General features: G+C 42.0%; 1 protein-coding gene across 13 annotated transcripts in view; it reads right to left on the bottom strand.

Annotated features, from left to right (window-relative positions):
* The window catches only part of LOC144686695 (RNA-binding motif, single-stranded-interacting protein 1-like), a 637,597-nt gene that overhangs the window by 275,575 nt on the left and 347,739 nt on the right, over window positions 1–14,283 (bottom strand). The window contains exons 1-2 of one of the 13 annotated variants that reach the window (XM_078552254.1): window positions 9,674–10,012; window positions 7,797–7,853 (exon numbers count right to left, since the gene is read on the bottom strand). The exons of 7 other annotated variants lie outside the window; for them this stretch is intronic. In XM_078552254.1, the coding sequence (XP_078408380.1) occupies window positions 7,797–7,820 (24 nt within the window). In that variant the 5' untranslated portion in view covers window positions 7,821–7,853; window positions 9,674–10,012. Of the gene's footprint in view, window positions 1–7,796; window positions 7,854–9,040; window positions 9,189–9,673; window positions 10,013–14,283 lie in introns of those variants that run through there. 5 more of the 13 variants (XM_078552257.1, XM_078552253.1, XM_078552256.1 and 2 more) reach the window with 5 other exon arrangements.

Here is a 14,283-nt window from a genome sequence, read left to right on the forward strand (position 1 = left end):
TATGTTTGGGCACTCTAAGCGAAGCTGCCCCCAGCAGCCCCAGACCCCATAATGAGCAGGAATGGTGACCCCATCCAGCACAACTACATTCCTCCTTCCTAACCAGAAATGTTACAGGCCCAGCAAAGGTTATGGAAACACTAAGGCCCTTAGCCGAAAGACTGTTCATGAAAGGGAACCCATCTTTGCCAGTTTAGAAAGAATTGTGGCTGATGCCACACCCATGCCTCAAATAATTGGCATTATTCATACACCAATCCCCTGTGGAATCCAGGCAGGGAGTCAAAGTGTCACTGATGACTTGAGGGAGATCCAAATCCGATTCAGAGGGGTAGAGTTACTTATGGTTTTACCTTTGCAATCCATCTCAAAAGACTGCATCAAGCAGCTTCAACTGGTTGATGAAGACATCAGTATATTTCACTTCTACTGGGTGAATAAACATCCACCGGCCTGAAGCTGCCTAATGAAGGAGTCTCAATGGGCAAGTAAACTCAGGTGCTGGAAGAGGATCAGGGAGGAAGATGGTGTTCTCTGTTGACTGGACTGTGACAATGGGAGAGAGATGAAGCAACTCATTCTTCCCAGCAGTCTCAAGCTTCTAGGTGTTGAAAGCTGTCCACAAGCAGACGGGACACTCAAGCATCAGAACAGGCAGCTGCACTGACAAGAAAGTGGTGTTACTGCCCAGGAATGACTGCCAATATTACCAACTACTACCATGACTGAAGGGTGTACTTTGGCCAAAGCAGTGAAGCAGCTTGACACCCATGGTTTCGAACCTATAGCAACCTCAGAAGACCTTTTCCAGAGGAAAGTTGCTTGATGCCAGAAGTCTGGTGGATGATATAGGGGCAAACAACCCACTTAACAGCATAGTTGAACTTGAAGCGCAAGCTGGCAGCGGCTCGAGTGAAGAGGAGTCAGGTAGTGACAGGGAATCCTGGAATGTGTGTCAGGGATCCAGGGAGGCATCTAGTGTGAGGAGAGACATCAAGTAGAGAGGCTGCAACTGGAGCAACAAGTGCTGCTGACCATGCAGACCCTGGGAGACATGATCAATCTAGATTTCCACGTGGTTCCCAAGTTATGAAGTCTGGATCCGATTAAAAGTGCCAGTTTAGAGGAGGAGCTGAGAAGCAAATTCTGTACATCATCCCAATCCTTTCCATTTGCCCAGTTCAGTAATGAATGAAGGAAATGTGCCTGCATATGAGCAGGGGAGAGACCTCATCCTTAGTGAGACACATCCAGAGTGAGAGTATGGGTATTAACAATTTGGTGCACAGTGGGAATTCGGTGCAGAGAGGAAGAGGTGCTTTTTGCATTTTTTCTTTGCTATCCAACTTCTTAAATCTTCAGAGTGGTCTTGCCCTGCTGCAGCAGAAGCTACAAAGGAGAGGAATGACTGGCAAGTAGTGGGTAAGGTCGGGTATTTGCTACTTTTATCACATAGTTTAAGGTCTCTTTGTGGTTTATAGTTTGTATATTCTGTAGTAACGAGGATCAGGAAAGAAGGGCCCTAGAGTAATTGACTTAAAAGGTTTAATTTAAAGGGATAAGTCATGGCAGGAGAGCTCAAAGCCGTGGTTTGCTCCTCTTGCTCCATGTGGGAAGCCGGGAACATTTCCAGTGTCCGGGAGCATGTGTGCAGGAAGTGTCCAGCTGCAGCTCCTGGAAGCTTGGGTTTCAGAGCTGGAACGACGGCTGGGGACACTGTGGAGCATCCGCGAGTCTGAAAGCATCGTGGATAGCACATTTAGAGAGGTGGTCACACTGCAGCTGAAGGGACTTGAGGAAGGAAAAGAATGGGTGACCACCAGGCAGTCCAAGAGAAACAGGCAGTTAGTTCAAGAGTCCCCTGGGGGTCCTGCTCTCAAATCGGTATTCCATGTTGAAGGCAGATGAGGGCGCTGGTTCCTCCAGGGAGTGCAGACAGAGCCAAGCTTCTGGCACCACAAGCAGCCTGTCTGTACAGGAGGGGAGGAAGAGCAATAGTAATAGGGGATTCTGTAGTCAGGGGAACAGATAGGCACTACTGTGGCCGTCAACGTGACTCCAGGATGGTGTGTTGCCTCCCTGGTGCCAGGGTCTGGAATGTCACTGAACGGCTGCAGGGCATCCTGAAGGGGGAGGGTGATAAGGCAGAGGTCATGGTACATGTTGGTACCAATGACATAGGTAGAAAGAGGGATGAGGTCTTACATCAAAAATTCAGGGGGTTAGGCAGCAGACTAAAAAGCAAGACCTCTCAGGTTGTAATCTCTAGATTACTCCCAGTGCCACGTACTAGCAAGCACAGAAATAGGAGAATAGCGCAGACGAATACGTGGCTTAAGAGTTGGTGCAGGAGGGAGGGTTTTAGATTCCTGGATCACTGGAACCATTTCTGGGGAAGGTGGGACCTGTACAGTCTACATCTGAACCAGAACAGGACTAACATCCTTGCGGGCGGATTTGCTAGTGCTGTTGGGAGGAGTTTAAACTAATTCAACAGGGGGAAGGGACACAGAATGATAGCAGAATAGGGACACATCATAATACAGTAAAACAATCAAGTCGGAGGGAGTACAGCTGCATTAAGTTTCAAGGGAGTACGGCAAGGCTGGGTGGCCTCTACTTTAATGCCAGGAGTATTACACGTAAAACGGATGAGTTAAGGGTGAGGACTGACATGTGGAATTGTGATATATTAGCCATCATAGTGACGTGGTTGAGGGAGGGGCAGGATTGGCAGCTCAGCATTCCGTGATATAGAATCTTCAGGCGCAACAGGGGAAGGGGTAAAAGAGGCGGCATTGCATTATTATTTAAGGAGTCAGTTACTGCCCATTAGGGACCAAGGGGGCAATCTATGGGTGGAGCCAGAGGACATCACTAGAGTGTTGAACAAATACTTCACCCCCGTCTTCACCAAAGAGAATGAGGATGAAGGTATCGAACTCGGGGAGAGAGACTGCGAGGTTCTTGAGCAAATTGATATACGGAGTGACAAGGTATTGAAGGTGTTGGCAGGCTTAAAAGTGAACAAATCTCCAGGTCCAGATGATTTGTGTCCCAGACTGCTGAGGGAGGCAAGGGAGAGCATCACAGGGGCTCTGACCCAAATTTTTAATTCCTCTCTGGCCACGAGGGAGGTGCCAGAGGACTGGAGAACAGCTAATGTGGTTCCGCTATTTAAGAAGGGTTGTAGAGATAAGCCAGGGAACTACGGGCCAGTGAGTCTCACGTCAGTGGCAGGGAAACTATTGGAGAAAATTCTGAAGGAAAGAATCTATCTCTACTTGGAGAGGCAAGGTTTGATCAGGGATAGTCAGCATGGCTTTGTCAGAGGGAGGGCATGCCTAGCAAATTTAATTGAATTTTTTGAGGAGGTGACCAGATGTGTAGATGAGGGTAGTGCAGTTGATGTAGTTTATATAGATTTCAACAAAGCCTTTGACAAGGTCCCACATGGGAGACTTATAAAGAAGGCAAATGCACATGGGATACAGGGTAATTTATAAGGTGGATTCAGAATTGGCTTAGTTGTAGGAGACAGAGGGTGATGACAGAAGGATGCTTTAGTGACTGGAAGCCAGTGTTCAGTGGCGTACCACAGCACAGTTGCCTGTGCTGGGTCCCCTACTATTCATCATTTATATAAACGACAGATGACTATGTGGGGGGTAGGATTAGTAAGTTTGCGGAAGACACAGATTGGCCAGGTGGTTAACAGTGAGGTTGAGTGTCTTGGGTTACAGGAAGATGTGGACGCGATGGTCAAATGGGCAGATACATGGCAGATGGAATTTAATCCTGAAAAGTGAGAGGTGATACACTTTGAATACTTCCTTATCAAATTCTTCCAATGAACGGCATGACATTAGGAAGTTCTGAGGAACAAAGGGACCTTGGCGTGTGTCCCTAGGTCTCTGATGGTTAGTGGGGTGGTGAAAAAGGCATATGGGACACTTGCCTTTATCAATTGAGACATAGATTACAAAAGTAGGGAGGTCCTGTTGGAGTTGTATAGAACCTTGGTGAGGCCACAGCTGGAGTACTGTGTGCAGTTCTGGTCGCCACATTATAGGAAGGATGCGATTGCACTGGAGGGGGTGCAGAGGAGATTTACCAGGATGTTGCCTGGGATGAAACATTTAAGTTATGAAAAGAGGTTGGATAGACTTGGGTTGTTTTCATTGGAGCGTCCTGATCAAGGTGTACAAGATTATGAGGGGCATGGACAGGGTGGATAGGGAGCAGCTGTTCCCCTTAGTTGAAGAGTCAGTCACGAGGAGACTTAACTTCAAGATGAGGGGCAGGAGGTTTAGGGGGTGGGGTGTGAGGAAAAACTTTTTTACCCAGAGGGTGGTGACAGTCTGGAATGCACTGCCTGGGAGGGTGGTGGAGGTGGGTTGCCTCACAGCCTTTAAAACGTACCTGGAGGAGCACTTGGCACGTCATAACATTCAAGGCTATGGGTCAAGTGCTGGTAAATGGGATTAGGTAGGTAGGTCAGGTGTTTCTCACATGTCGGTGCAGACCCGATGGGCCTAAGGGCCAATTCTGCACTGTGAGATTCTGTGAAATGCTGCCACCAAAGTGGATTTGAATGTGCTAGCTATTGTTGCTCAGTTGAACCTGATCACGTGATTGCTCAATAAACGGTCAACTGTGATATGTGCAGGTACCGGGGTGGCAACTCTCATGCAGAGAAATGTGTCGCGGGGCCTCCACCAGCAGGTGATGGCAGGGGAGAGCTTTGAGCAGGGGTACCAGGCAGTCCCTGTGGGCCTCTTTGTTAAGGGAGCAGTGTCTATGGCAGGTTGGGGTGCGGAACATCAAGGAGCAGGAGTCCGGTACTGGTGAGTCACAGCATTGAGGAGACAAGGCCACAAGTAAGGCAGCTCAAAGCCTCTGGCAGAAGCCAGCGAACTGGGAAGTGGAAGTGGAGCAGGCATACATCTACTGAAGACCTAGGCGGACTACCTGGATACCACCGAGGTCTGAGAGCCCCGAGGAGAGGAAGATTCCTTTTGGGTCTGGGGGACAAGGTAATCCGATTCACTTGGTCAAGGAAAATTAGCAACAGGAGCTCCACCAACTGAACTCTGCTACCAGGCTGATTAAAGATCAGGTATTAAACTCTCAACAGCATCCTAGCGATCTGGAACATCAGCTGCAAATGTCCATTGTAATTGGATTGTTTCTGAGTCAAGCTTTTCCATTAATGTTACAAAGACTTGATGGCAGTGGAATTGAGGATCCCTGTTTTATAACCTTTTGTGCAGTCTGTATGCTCGAATTTCGCAGAACAAATGAATCAAGGAACATTTATTTACAGTCAACACATATAGACAAAGATTTAAATTTTAAGTCTTAATTGAGTGTGGTAGCCACACCTTTGTGCACATAGCTGGGCATCCAAGAGCTTGTGCACTAAGAGCCTCCATGACTTTGAGACCAGTCAGCCAATTTGCTGGAGGGATTTTAAAAGCAGATATTGAAGGATCTGTGCATAGCACTCCAAAAACTTGGGTTCTCCACATATAATGTTAACAGTTGGCAACTATGCATTTATTTTGCAACTCTTCGGAGGAGGAACAACATGGAAGGATGAAGTGAAAAGCATTAATTGAAAATTTGAACAGTTGCTTTTGTCATTCACCACATCTCAAAGTGAGCCGTTCCAGCTGGTTGAAAGGATTGATTTTACTAAAACTGGTGGGTAAAACAGGATCAATGCAGTTTGAGATGATGACCAAAACACATCATTGAATCAGTGAGAATCAACAATGCTATCTTAGCAAGCTACCCTTCATTTTAAAAAAAATATATAAAATCACAAAAAGAATAGCAGACGAGAGAGACAACGTGGTCTGTACAGCTCATCCATGTATAAGGATTCCTCATCACAGTACCCAACTTCTTGTTGACGAATTCTACTTTTCTTCCACTAGATTAGCCAGAAAACCATTCCTGATATTCACCATATTTTTGTGTGTAATGCTTCACAATATCAGTTTTGAAGTTTGTTTCTTAGTTTGTGACACTAAGAATGGTTTAACTAGAAATGGTATACCAGATTAACCTGTTCTGTTCAACTTATCATCTCATATACCACATGGACACTCTTCAAAAGTATAACCAAGAATTGACAAAATGTTTGTAGTGTGCAGATTTCAGTACTACGCACTCATTAGACTCAAATTCATTGTTACAAGGTTGTGAAACAAACATATACGGCAAGAAGTATAAACTCTACTTGGACATGTCCTAGAATTAATTTGCATTTCTGGTACAGATATGAAATTAGGATTAAAATATTATAAATTAAAATGTGCATCAACAGGTAAATTATAATCATATCCTCACTTTTATGTACCTCTGAATATGTTTTTACAATAAAGGATATACAATGATCATGTCAGTAGAATTTTGCATCTTTCACTGTATAACCTGTAGCAAACAATTTACCAACCTAAATAATACCACCTGTGCAGTACGTTAAAATCAAGATATTGTATGAAGTTGAAATGTAAGAAATATTGGAGCTACCATACTGAAAAATTCTTACATAAAATCTTTTACATCAACCATCTTTGATATGATTCAACATGCCAGGCTCATGAATAATAGGCAGATCTTTAAGTTACCTAAATTTTGTGTCCTGTCATTTCCATAAGAAATCTTTGTGACAAAAAAATCCATGTTATATACACATTAGTTCCCTGTTAGACTGAACATCTAGTCATGCTGCTAAATTCCTCACTGGCCCTGCTCCCGAGCTCAGTTAAAATGCAGATTTAGCTCAACTAAAAACACACTGAACGGTTAGCACACTACAGCTGGTTCACACCAGTGAAATAAACGACTTGGCAGGTTTATAGCCAATATACACAGAACCCTTTCCGATACTACAAAAAGTTTAGAATTTCCCAAAATCAAAGTCAAAAATTAGGTAAACAGCATTTGTTTTAAGAGATTCCAAATTGTGTTTTTTTTAAATTGCCCAAGAGTTAAATCCTCTTTTACATTTTCTATTCACCAGTTTGGTAGGTTGGCAAACAGAGCAACAAAAGGATGACGTTTCATTAAATTACTTGCGAGTGCAAGTAGCACAAGTGCAGACAAGTCAAGAAATTGTTATATATTGAAGCAATGTGCAAATTTATTTAGTCAATTGCTGGTAACTTTCTCAATTAATAAAATTAATCAAAAGTGTGATGCATGTTTACCCACCTAAGTAATATAAAGTAACAATGAAAAATTGCATTGTTCACAGCAGTGACACTATCTTTTACGTATTGAATAATTGGAAGCACTAAAGCCATACAAACACTGAAGAACCAAAATGAATCACTGGTTGCCCAATAGTGTGTATGAAGCAATTCACTGAGGTTTAAATGTGGACAAAAGGAACTTTAAATGAAATGCCAATGTATGCCCTGGATTTCATGTCAGTGTAGTGCCCTCACATTGAATGCTTCCCTCGTCATTTGAGTACTGAAAGCCTGTTTGTTTTCCTGGCTCTTGTCAGCCTATTCAGGCCTTTCAATCTATAGATCGCAGTACGAAAAAAAGAAGCACCTTATCAGCATGCTCCAGACCAGCAGAATTAGTCACATCCGCAAACAAAATACACAGCCATTTCAGTTATGGGCCTCACCCTCAAAACTTTATTTGTTTCAATGCAAACACCCTAAACAGTTTGACAGCAAATATACTAATATCCACCATGCAGCAAATGCATGAGTTGTGACTATTATCTCATATACTTTCGGAAAATGAATTTTTTTTAAAAATCACAGTACTTCGCCCTTCCTCCTGCTTTTCATCAAAGGAGGAATTCTGTTTCTTGAGTGTTAAAACTGAAATGCAAATAAACTCATTATTTAGTTCGAAGGCCGACTTGTTATGGTATGAATTCCAAAAATATTTACATTTTAAGTGACAGTTTGAGCTAACAGTTTAATAATCAAGCTGCACTTAGAATTGCAATTCAATTTTGTGCTACCAAAAATTGACAATTCCACTTTACCTTGCATGTTTCTATATATAAATTAATTTAATTGAGGCCTATTCCATTGGGCAAGTAAACAACTCAGTGCTGATTTATAATCACTTCAACTGCTATGAATAGGAATGGCTTCATGAAAATTGTACCCAGCTGTAAATTCATCATGGCATTGAAAAGCTTAAACTCTGGGGAAAAAACAGTTCTTACATATTTCTAAATATAGACCATATTGCATCCTTGAAATATTATGCTTTTACAGAAACTTCAAATTCACCATCATCACAGGCAGTGCCAAACACTAGATAACCACACCTATGGGAATTTCTGGTTTACAAGCTCGAAATTCCTCATCACAACATTTCTTTAAATTTGCAGTGGTTTGCTCCACCTTATTTAAACTGCTGTTAAAATTAGCTAACTATGAATGTTGATGTTTAAAAATTGATAAAATATACAGTGGTATGACATTTTTGTTAAATTTCAAATTGTACAGAGTAAATACTCCACGAAACCATAACATCTATGACTATCGTGCATTACAATAGGTCAATGCCGCTTAATGTCCATTTGGTCAAGTCAATTAATACAATTTATCCAATCTTTTCAAAAAACACATTGCTCACCGATTTATCTCCACTTAATTTATACTACTTTTTCATGGCTTTTATACTTTGAGGTACTTTTAGTTTTTCTTGAAATAATAACCATTTCCAAATTGAGGGTCATAATTGGAGATTAAAGCAACAAGACTTCAATTAAGAAAATAATTTTCAGGAACTGGAAAAGCTATTAAGTACCAACAAGTCTATCCTTCAAAAGAAACCTCTACTTATTAATTCTTTACAAATAAATAAAAGGAAAACATTCAAAAGTCTGACTAATACTGGATATTTCATTTGTTACCAACACATCTAATCAAGTGTTTTCTCAGAAGAGTTTTAAGAGATAGCTCTTCCCGTCTTTTGCAAGATCAACAATTCTTTTGTTTTAAACTGAAATTTTAAAGATGTAGCGAGTGCTTTCCCAGCTATGACTCACCACTATATTAGAATCACTGAAACTTGATTCCAGATGTACAGTGCTTTACGTTCAGACTGCCATTTTATTTCTGTGGAGTTTAAATGACAAACCTTACGGAGTGCGCTGTTTTAGATGTCCGTTTCTCTGCAGTATAGAATCATTGTGCACAATAGATCTACACTATTCATTAAAATTAATTCTTTCCCCATTACTGGGACGCCTTCTTCACCAACAAGTGCCATTTGCTGTAATGGAAATTTTGTTCTCGTGCATTCAAAGGGTTAACAGAAGGGGTCATTTCACAGCAATATACATCTCGTGGTCTTACAAGTTTTCAGCCGGATGGTAAAATATATTAGTCCGGTATTCATAAATTAAATGATAAAAGCACAATTCAGGCTTTTCTCACTTTATACTTGAAAAGCATTGGACACCAGGAACTGCTCATTTTGCGCGTTAACATAATGGTATTCATGCTGCGGAGTATTAAACCGGAAATAGCCAAATCCATTACAACACTAATTGGCATTTATACTAAATCACTAATCTGCGCATAGTATATGCAGAACTGTACGAAATAGCATAGTCCGGCCAAATAAGTCTGGAACTTCAATAAGTTGTATTTTCCAAATAGAAAGATTTAAATCCCACCTGTTTGTGAGATGGATTTCTCACAGGATTGTTTGGAAAAATCATTCTTAGAAACGTAACAATTCTCCAAAGTTGTTAGGCAACAAACAGCAGAAGTATTCCTTTATGCAAAACGTATCTACAAGACGGAAAGTTAAACCATTTGAAGTACAATGCCAATACACGGACCGAAAACTCCCTCTGATTCCGTTGACGAGCGTACACCTTTCTGTAGTTACTTGTTGCCTATCAAATCAGCAAACTGCCAAGTTTTGTGACAATATAACCTAGTTTCAATTGCAACTTCATTGATCTGGTTTATGGTTCCCAGTAGCAATGGTCCCACCTACTGTGGCCTCGCCTACAGAAAGTTTAAAGATAGGGGTGTCAAAATACTAAGCAAACATCCAACACTTTTACTTTGTGCAATTTTTGAATTCTGTTTATTTTTCTTTAGCTAGCTATTAGAAACGAAAATTGAATTTAAAATCGACATCTTTTAAAAATTACTTCTAATTTTTAGCTTATTAACTAGAAATCAGCCTGTCCTCTAAATAAAATGGTTGGCTCCAACATAAATGCTTCGCATTCCAAATGCTAACCATCAGATCTTCCTGTGCTGCAAAAGGCAGAGTCAGAGTAGCCTATCAGAGCACACAGGCAAACCTTCTTAGAAGCAGGATTTCGGTGTAATTAAGGAAAGTAAATGGATCCATTTGTAAATATAAAAAATAAAAATCAAACAGAAAACGCAGATCTCTTAATCATTTGCTAATAAACATTTTTATTGGATGTCCTAAGCAACTGACAATACCACTAAACGGAACGATTAAAGTAGTGACTGAAGGTGCATAATTCGGATAAAAATATCGAGCAATGAAAGATGAGGAAAAATATATGCTTTGGTCCTAATCAAGTTATCACCACATTCGTGTAACTAAGATGATCTAAGATACAATAAACCACTCGCCAGTTCAAAGCAGACATCTCTGGCTCTTTCAAGGTCCCAGGAGGGGGCATGTCCACTACAATCTAGAAATCAAGGGCAGCAGATAGATGGTAACACCACCACCTGGAAGTTCCCTCCAAGTCACTCGCCATCCTGACTTGGAAGTATATCACGGTTCCTTCACTGTCGCTGGGTCAAAATCCTGGAACTCCCTTCCTAACAGCACTGTGGGTGTACCTAAACCACAGGGACTGCAGTGGTTCAAGAAGGCAGCTCACCACCATCCACTCAAGGGCAACTAGGGATGGGCAATAAATGCTGGTCCAGCCAGCGAAGCCCATATCCCACGAGTGAATAAAAAAGAGAAATGTTAAACATTCTGTGACCATGTGCAGCAGAGTAAATAAACCAAAATTCCCATTAGGAATATGGAGCACTCCACAATTATGTACTATTTCAGTGATTCAAGGCTTAATGCTACTTAGTCTTGAAAACAATGGATCTTATTTCCTTTTCCTGTGATGTTAGCTCATTCTGTGTAGTACAAAATCATAATCTTTACTGCTGAGCAACCAAACTTTTCTTTTTGTGGGCACATTGCAAAAAATGTGATATATACTGCTCCATTCTCTGTTCCTGTTAGGCTTTGTCCTGCCATCAATGTGGCCTAGTCTATCCAAAACTTTAAATCAAAGAAGGTTGACATAAGTTTGTCTGAAAAAAAATCTCAGCTTTACTAGATTAATGTATTGTGTTTCCCCCTTAACTCATTAAAACTGAGGTTGGAGCCAGTACTTCCCTTTCTATTTTAATTTCACGCTTAGTGGGAATCCAAAGAGGGAAGGAAACACAAGAATCACCAAAATTTCAAATTAGTTTTTCTATTTTAATTCTTCACCTAAATAAGATTTCCTAACTATATTTCTATGCTCTGGATCACGAGCATAAAATCAAATAGCTCAGAAGAAGGCCTTTTGGCCCATCATGCCAGCACCGTTTTTTTGAAAGAGTTACTCAGTAAGATCTGTTCCACCATTCTTTCACATGGCCCTGTAAACATATTTTCCTTTTCAAGTATATATTCAGTTTTGTTTAGAAAGTTACCAATGAATCTGCTCCTGCCCTTTCATGCAATGCATTACAGATTTTATATTGAGCATAAAAAATTCTCATCTTCTGCTGATTCATATGCAAATTATCTTAAATCTGTGTCCTCTGATTACTGACTCTCCTAACAGTTTTTCCCCATTTACTCAACCAAAACCCTTCAATATTTTGAACATTGTTATTAAATCTTCACTGATGCACACATATATATGAGAAAAAAAATGAAGGATCAAATGGCTGAAGGGTCAGTTAATTTAAGATAATTGGCAAAAGAAACAGAGGTGTCAGGGAAAAAGAAATTTATGTAACAAACCGTTAGGTTTTGGAATGCAGTACCCAATGGGGAGGTGGATATAGATTCAATAATAGCTTTCTAAAGGGAATAAATACTTAAAGGAGAAAAAATGTAGAAATAGGGGGAAAACCAGGAAAGTGAGAGATCCAGAGAGACTTACTGGCTAGAATGGCTTCCTTCTGCATTGTACTATTCTATGATTCTAAGCATATCATTTTATTAATATTGAAAATCTTCAGTTATCCATTTTTTTGAATTTCAAGTTTGTTTTGTTTTATTCATTCACAGGATGTGGGTGTCACTGGCTGGGCCAGCATTTATTGCCCATCCCTAGTTGCCCTTGAGAAAGTGGTGGTGAGCTGCTTTCTTGAACCGCTGCAGTCCATTTGGTGTAGGTACACCCACAGTGGTGTTAGGGAGTTCCAGGATTTTGACCCAGCGAAAATGAAGTAACAGCGATATATTTCAAGTCAGGATGGCGAGTTACTTGGAGGGGAAACTCCAAGTGATGGTATTCCTATCTAGCTGCTGCCCTTGTCCTTCTAGAAAGTAGTGGTCGTGGGTTTGTAAGGTACTGTCGAAGGAGCCTTAGTTAATTCCTGCAGTGCACCTGGTAGATGGTACACACTGCTGCTACTGAGTGTCGGTGGAGGAGGAAGTGAATGTTTGTGGATGTGGTGCCAAACAAGCGGGCTGCTTTGTCCTGGACGGTGTCCAGCTTCTTCAGTGTTCTGGGAGCTGCACTCATCCGGGCAAGTGGGGAGTACTCCATCACACCCCTGACTTGTGCCTTGTAGATGGTGAACAGGCTTTGGAGAGTCAGGAGATGAGTTACTTATCGCACAATTCCTAGCCTCTGACCTGCTCTTGTAGCCACAGTGTTTATATGACTAGTCCAGTTCAGTTTCTGGACAATGGCAACCCCTAGGATGTTGATAGTGGGGGATTCAGTGATGGTAATGTAATTGAACATCAAGGGGCGATGGTTGCATTCTCTCTTGTTGGAGATGGTCATTGCCTGACACTTGTGTGGCGTAAATGTTACTTGCCACTTGTCAGCCCAAGTCTGAATATTGTCCAGGTCTTGCTGCATTTGGACATGGACTGCTTCAGTATCTGAGGAGATGCGAATGGTGCTGAACATGGTGAAATCATCAGTCAACATCCCCACTTCAGACCTTATGATGGAAGGCAGGTCAGTGATGAAGCAGCTGAAGATGGTTGGGCCGAGGACACCACCCTGAGGAGCTCCTGCAGTGATGTCCTGGAGCTGAGATGACTGACCTCCAACAACCACAACCATCTTCCTTTGTGCTAGGTATGACACCAACTAGTGGAGAGTTTTCCCGATTCCCATTGACTCCAGTTCTGCTAGGGCTCCTTGATGCCACACTCGGTCAAATGCTGCCTTGATATCAAGGGCAGTCACTCTCATTACACCTCAGGAGTTCAGCTCTTTTGTCCATGTTTGAACCAAGACTGTAATGAGGTCAGAAGCTGAGTGGTCCTGGCGGAACCCAAACTGGGCATCTGTGAGCAGGTTATTGTTAAGCAAGTGCCACTTGATAGCACTGTTGATGACCCTTTCCATTACTTTACTGATGATCGAGAGTAGACTGACGGGGCGGTAATTGGCTGAGTTCGATTTGTCCTGCTTTTTATGTACAGGACATCTTTGGCCAATTTTCCACATAACTAGGTAGATGCCAGTGTTGTAGCTGTACTGGAACAGCTTGGCTATGGGTGCGGCAAGTTCTGGAGCACAAGTCTTCAGTACTATTGCCAGAAAATTGTCAGGGCCATAGCCTTTGCAGTATCCAGTGCCTTCAGCTGTTTCTTGATATCATGTCAAGTGAATCGAATTGGCTGAAGACTGGCATCTGTGATGCTGGGAACCTCCGGAGGAGGCCAAGATGGATCATCCACTCAGCACTTCTGGCTGAAGATTGTTGCAAATGCTTCAGCCTTATCTTTTGCACTGATGTGCTGGGCTCCTCCATCATTGAGGATGGGGATATTTGTGGAGCTTCCTCCTCCTCCTGTGAGTTGTTTAATTGTCCCCTACCATTCACGCCTGAGTGTGGCAGGACTGCAGAGCTTAGATCTGATCCGTTGGTCATGGGATTGCTTAGCTCCGTCTATCACTTGCTGCTTATGCTGTTTGGCACACAAGTAGTCCTGTGTTGTAGCTTCACCAGTTCGATGGCCCACAGCGCCTCATGGATGCCCAGTCTTGAGTTGCTGGACCTGTTTGAAATCTATCCTATTTAGCACAGTGGT

This window comes from Cetorhinus maximus, chromosome 11, assembly GCF_964194155.1.
Source record: "Cetorhinus maximus chromosome 11, sCetMax3.hap1.1, whole genome shotgun sequence".
In the NCBI taxonomy this organism is placed as follows: domain Eukaryota; kingdom Metazoa; phylum Chordata; class Chondrichthyes; order Lamniformes; family Cetorhinidae; genus Cetorhinus; species Cetorhinus maximus.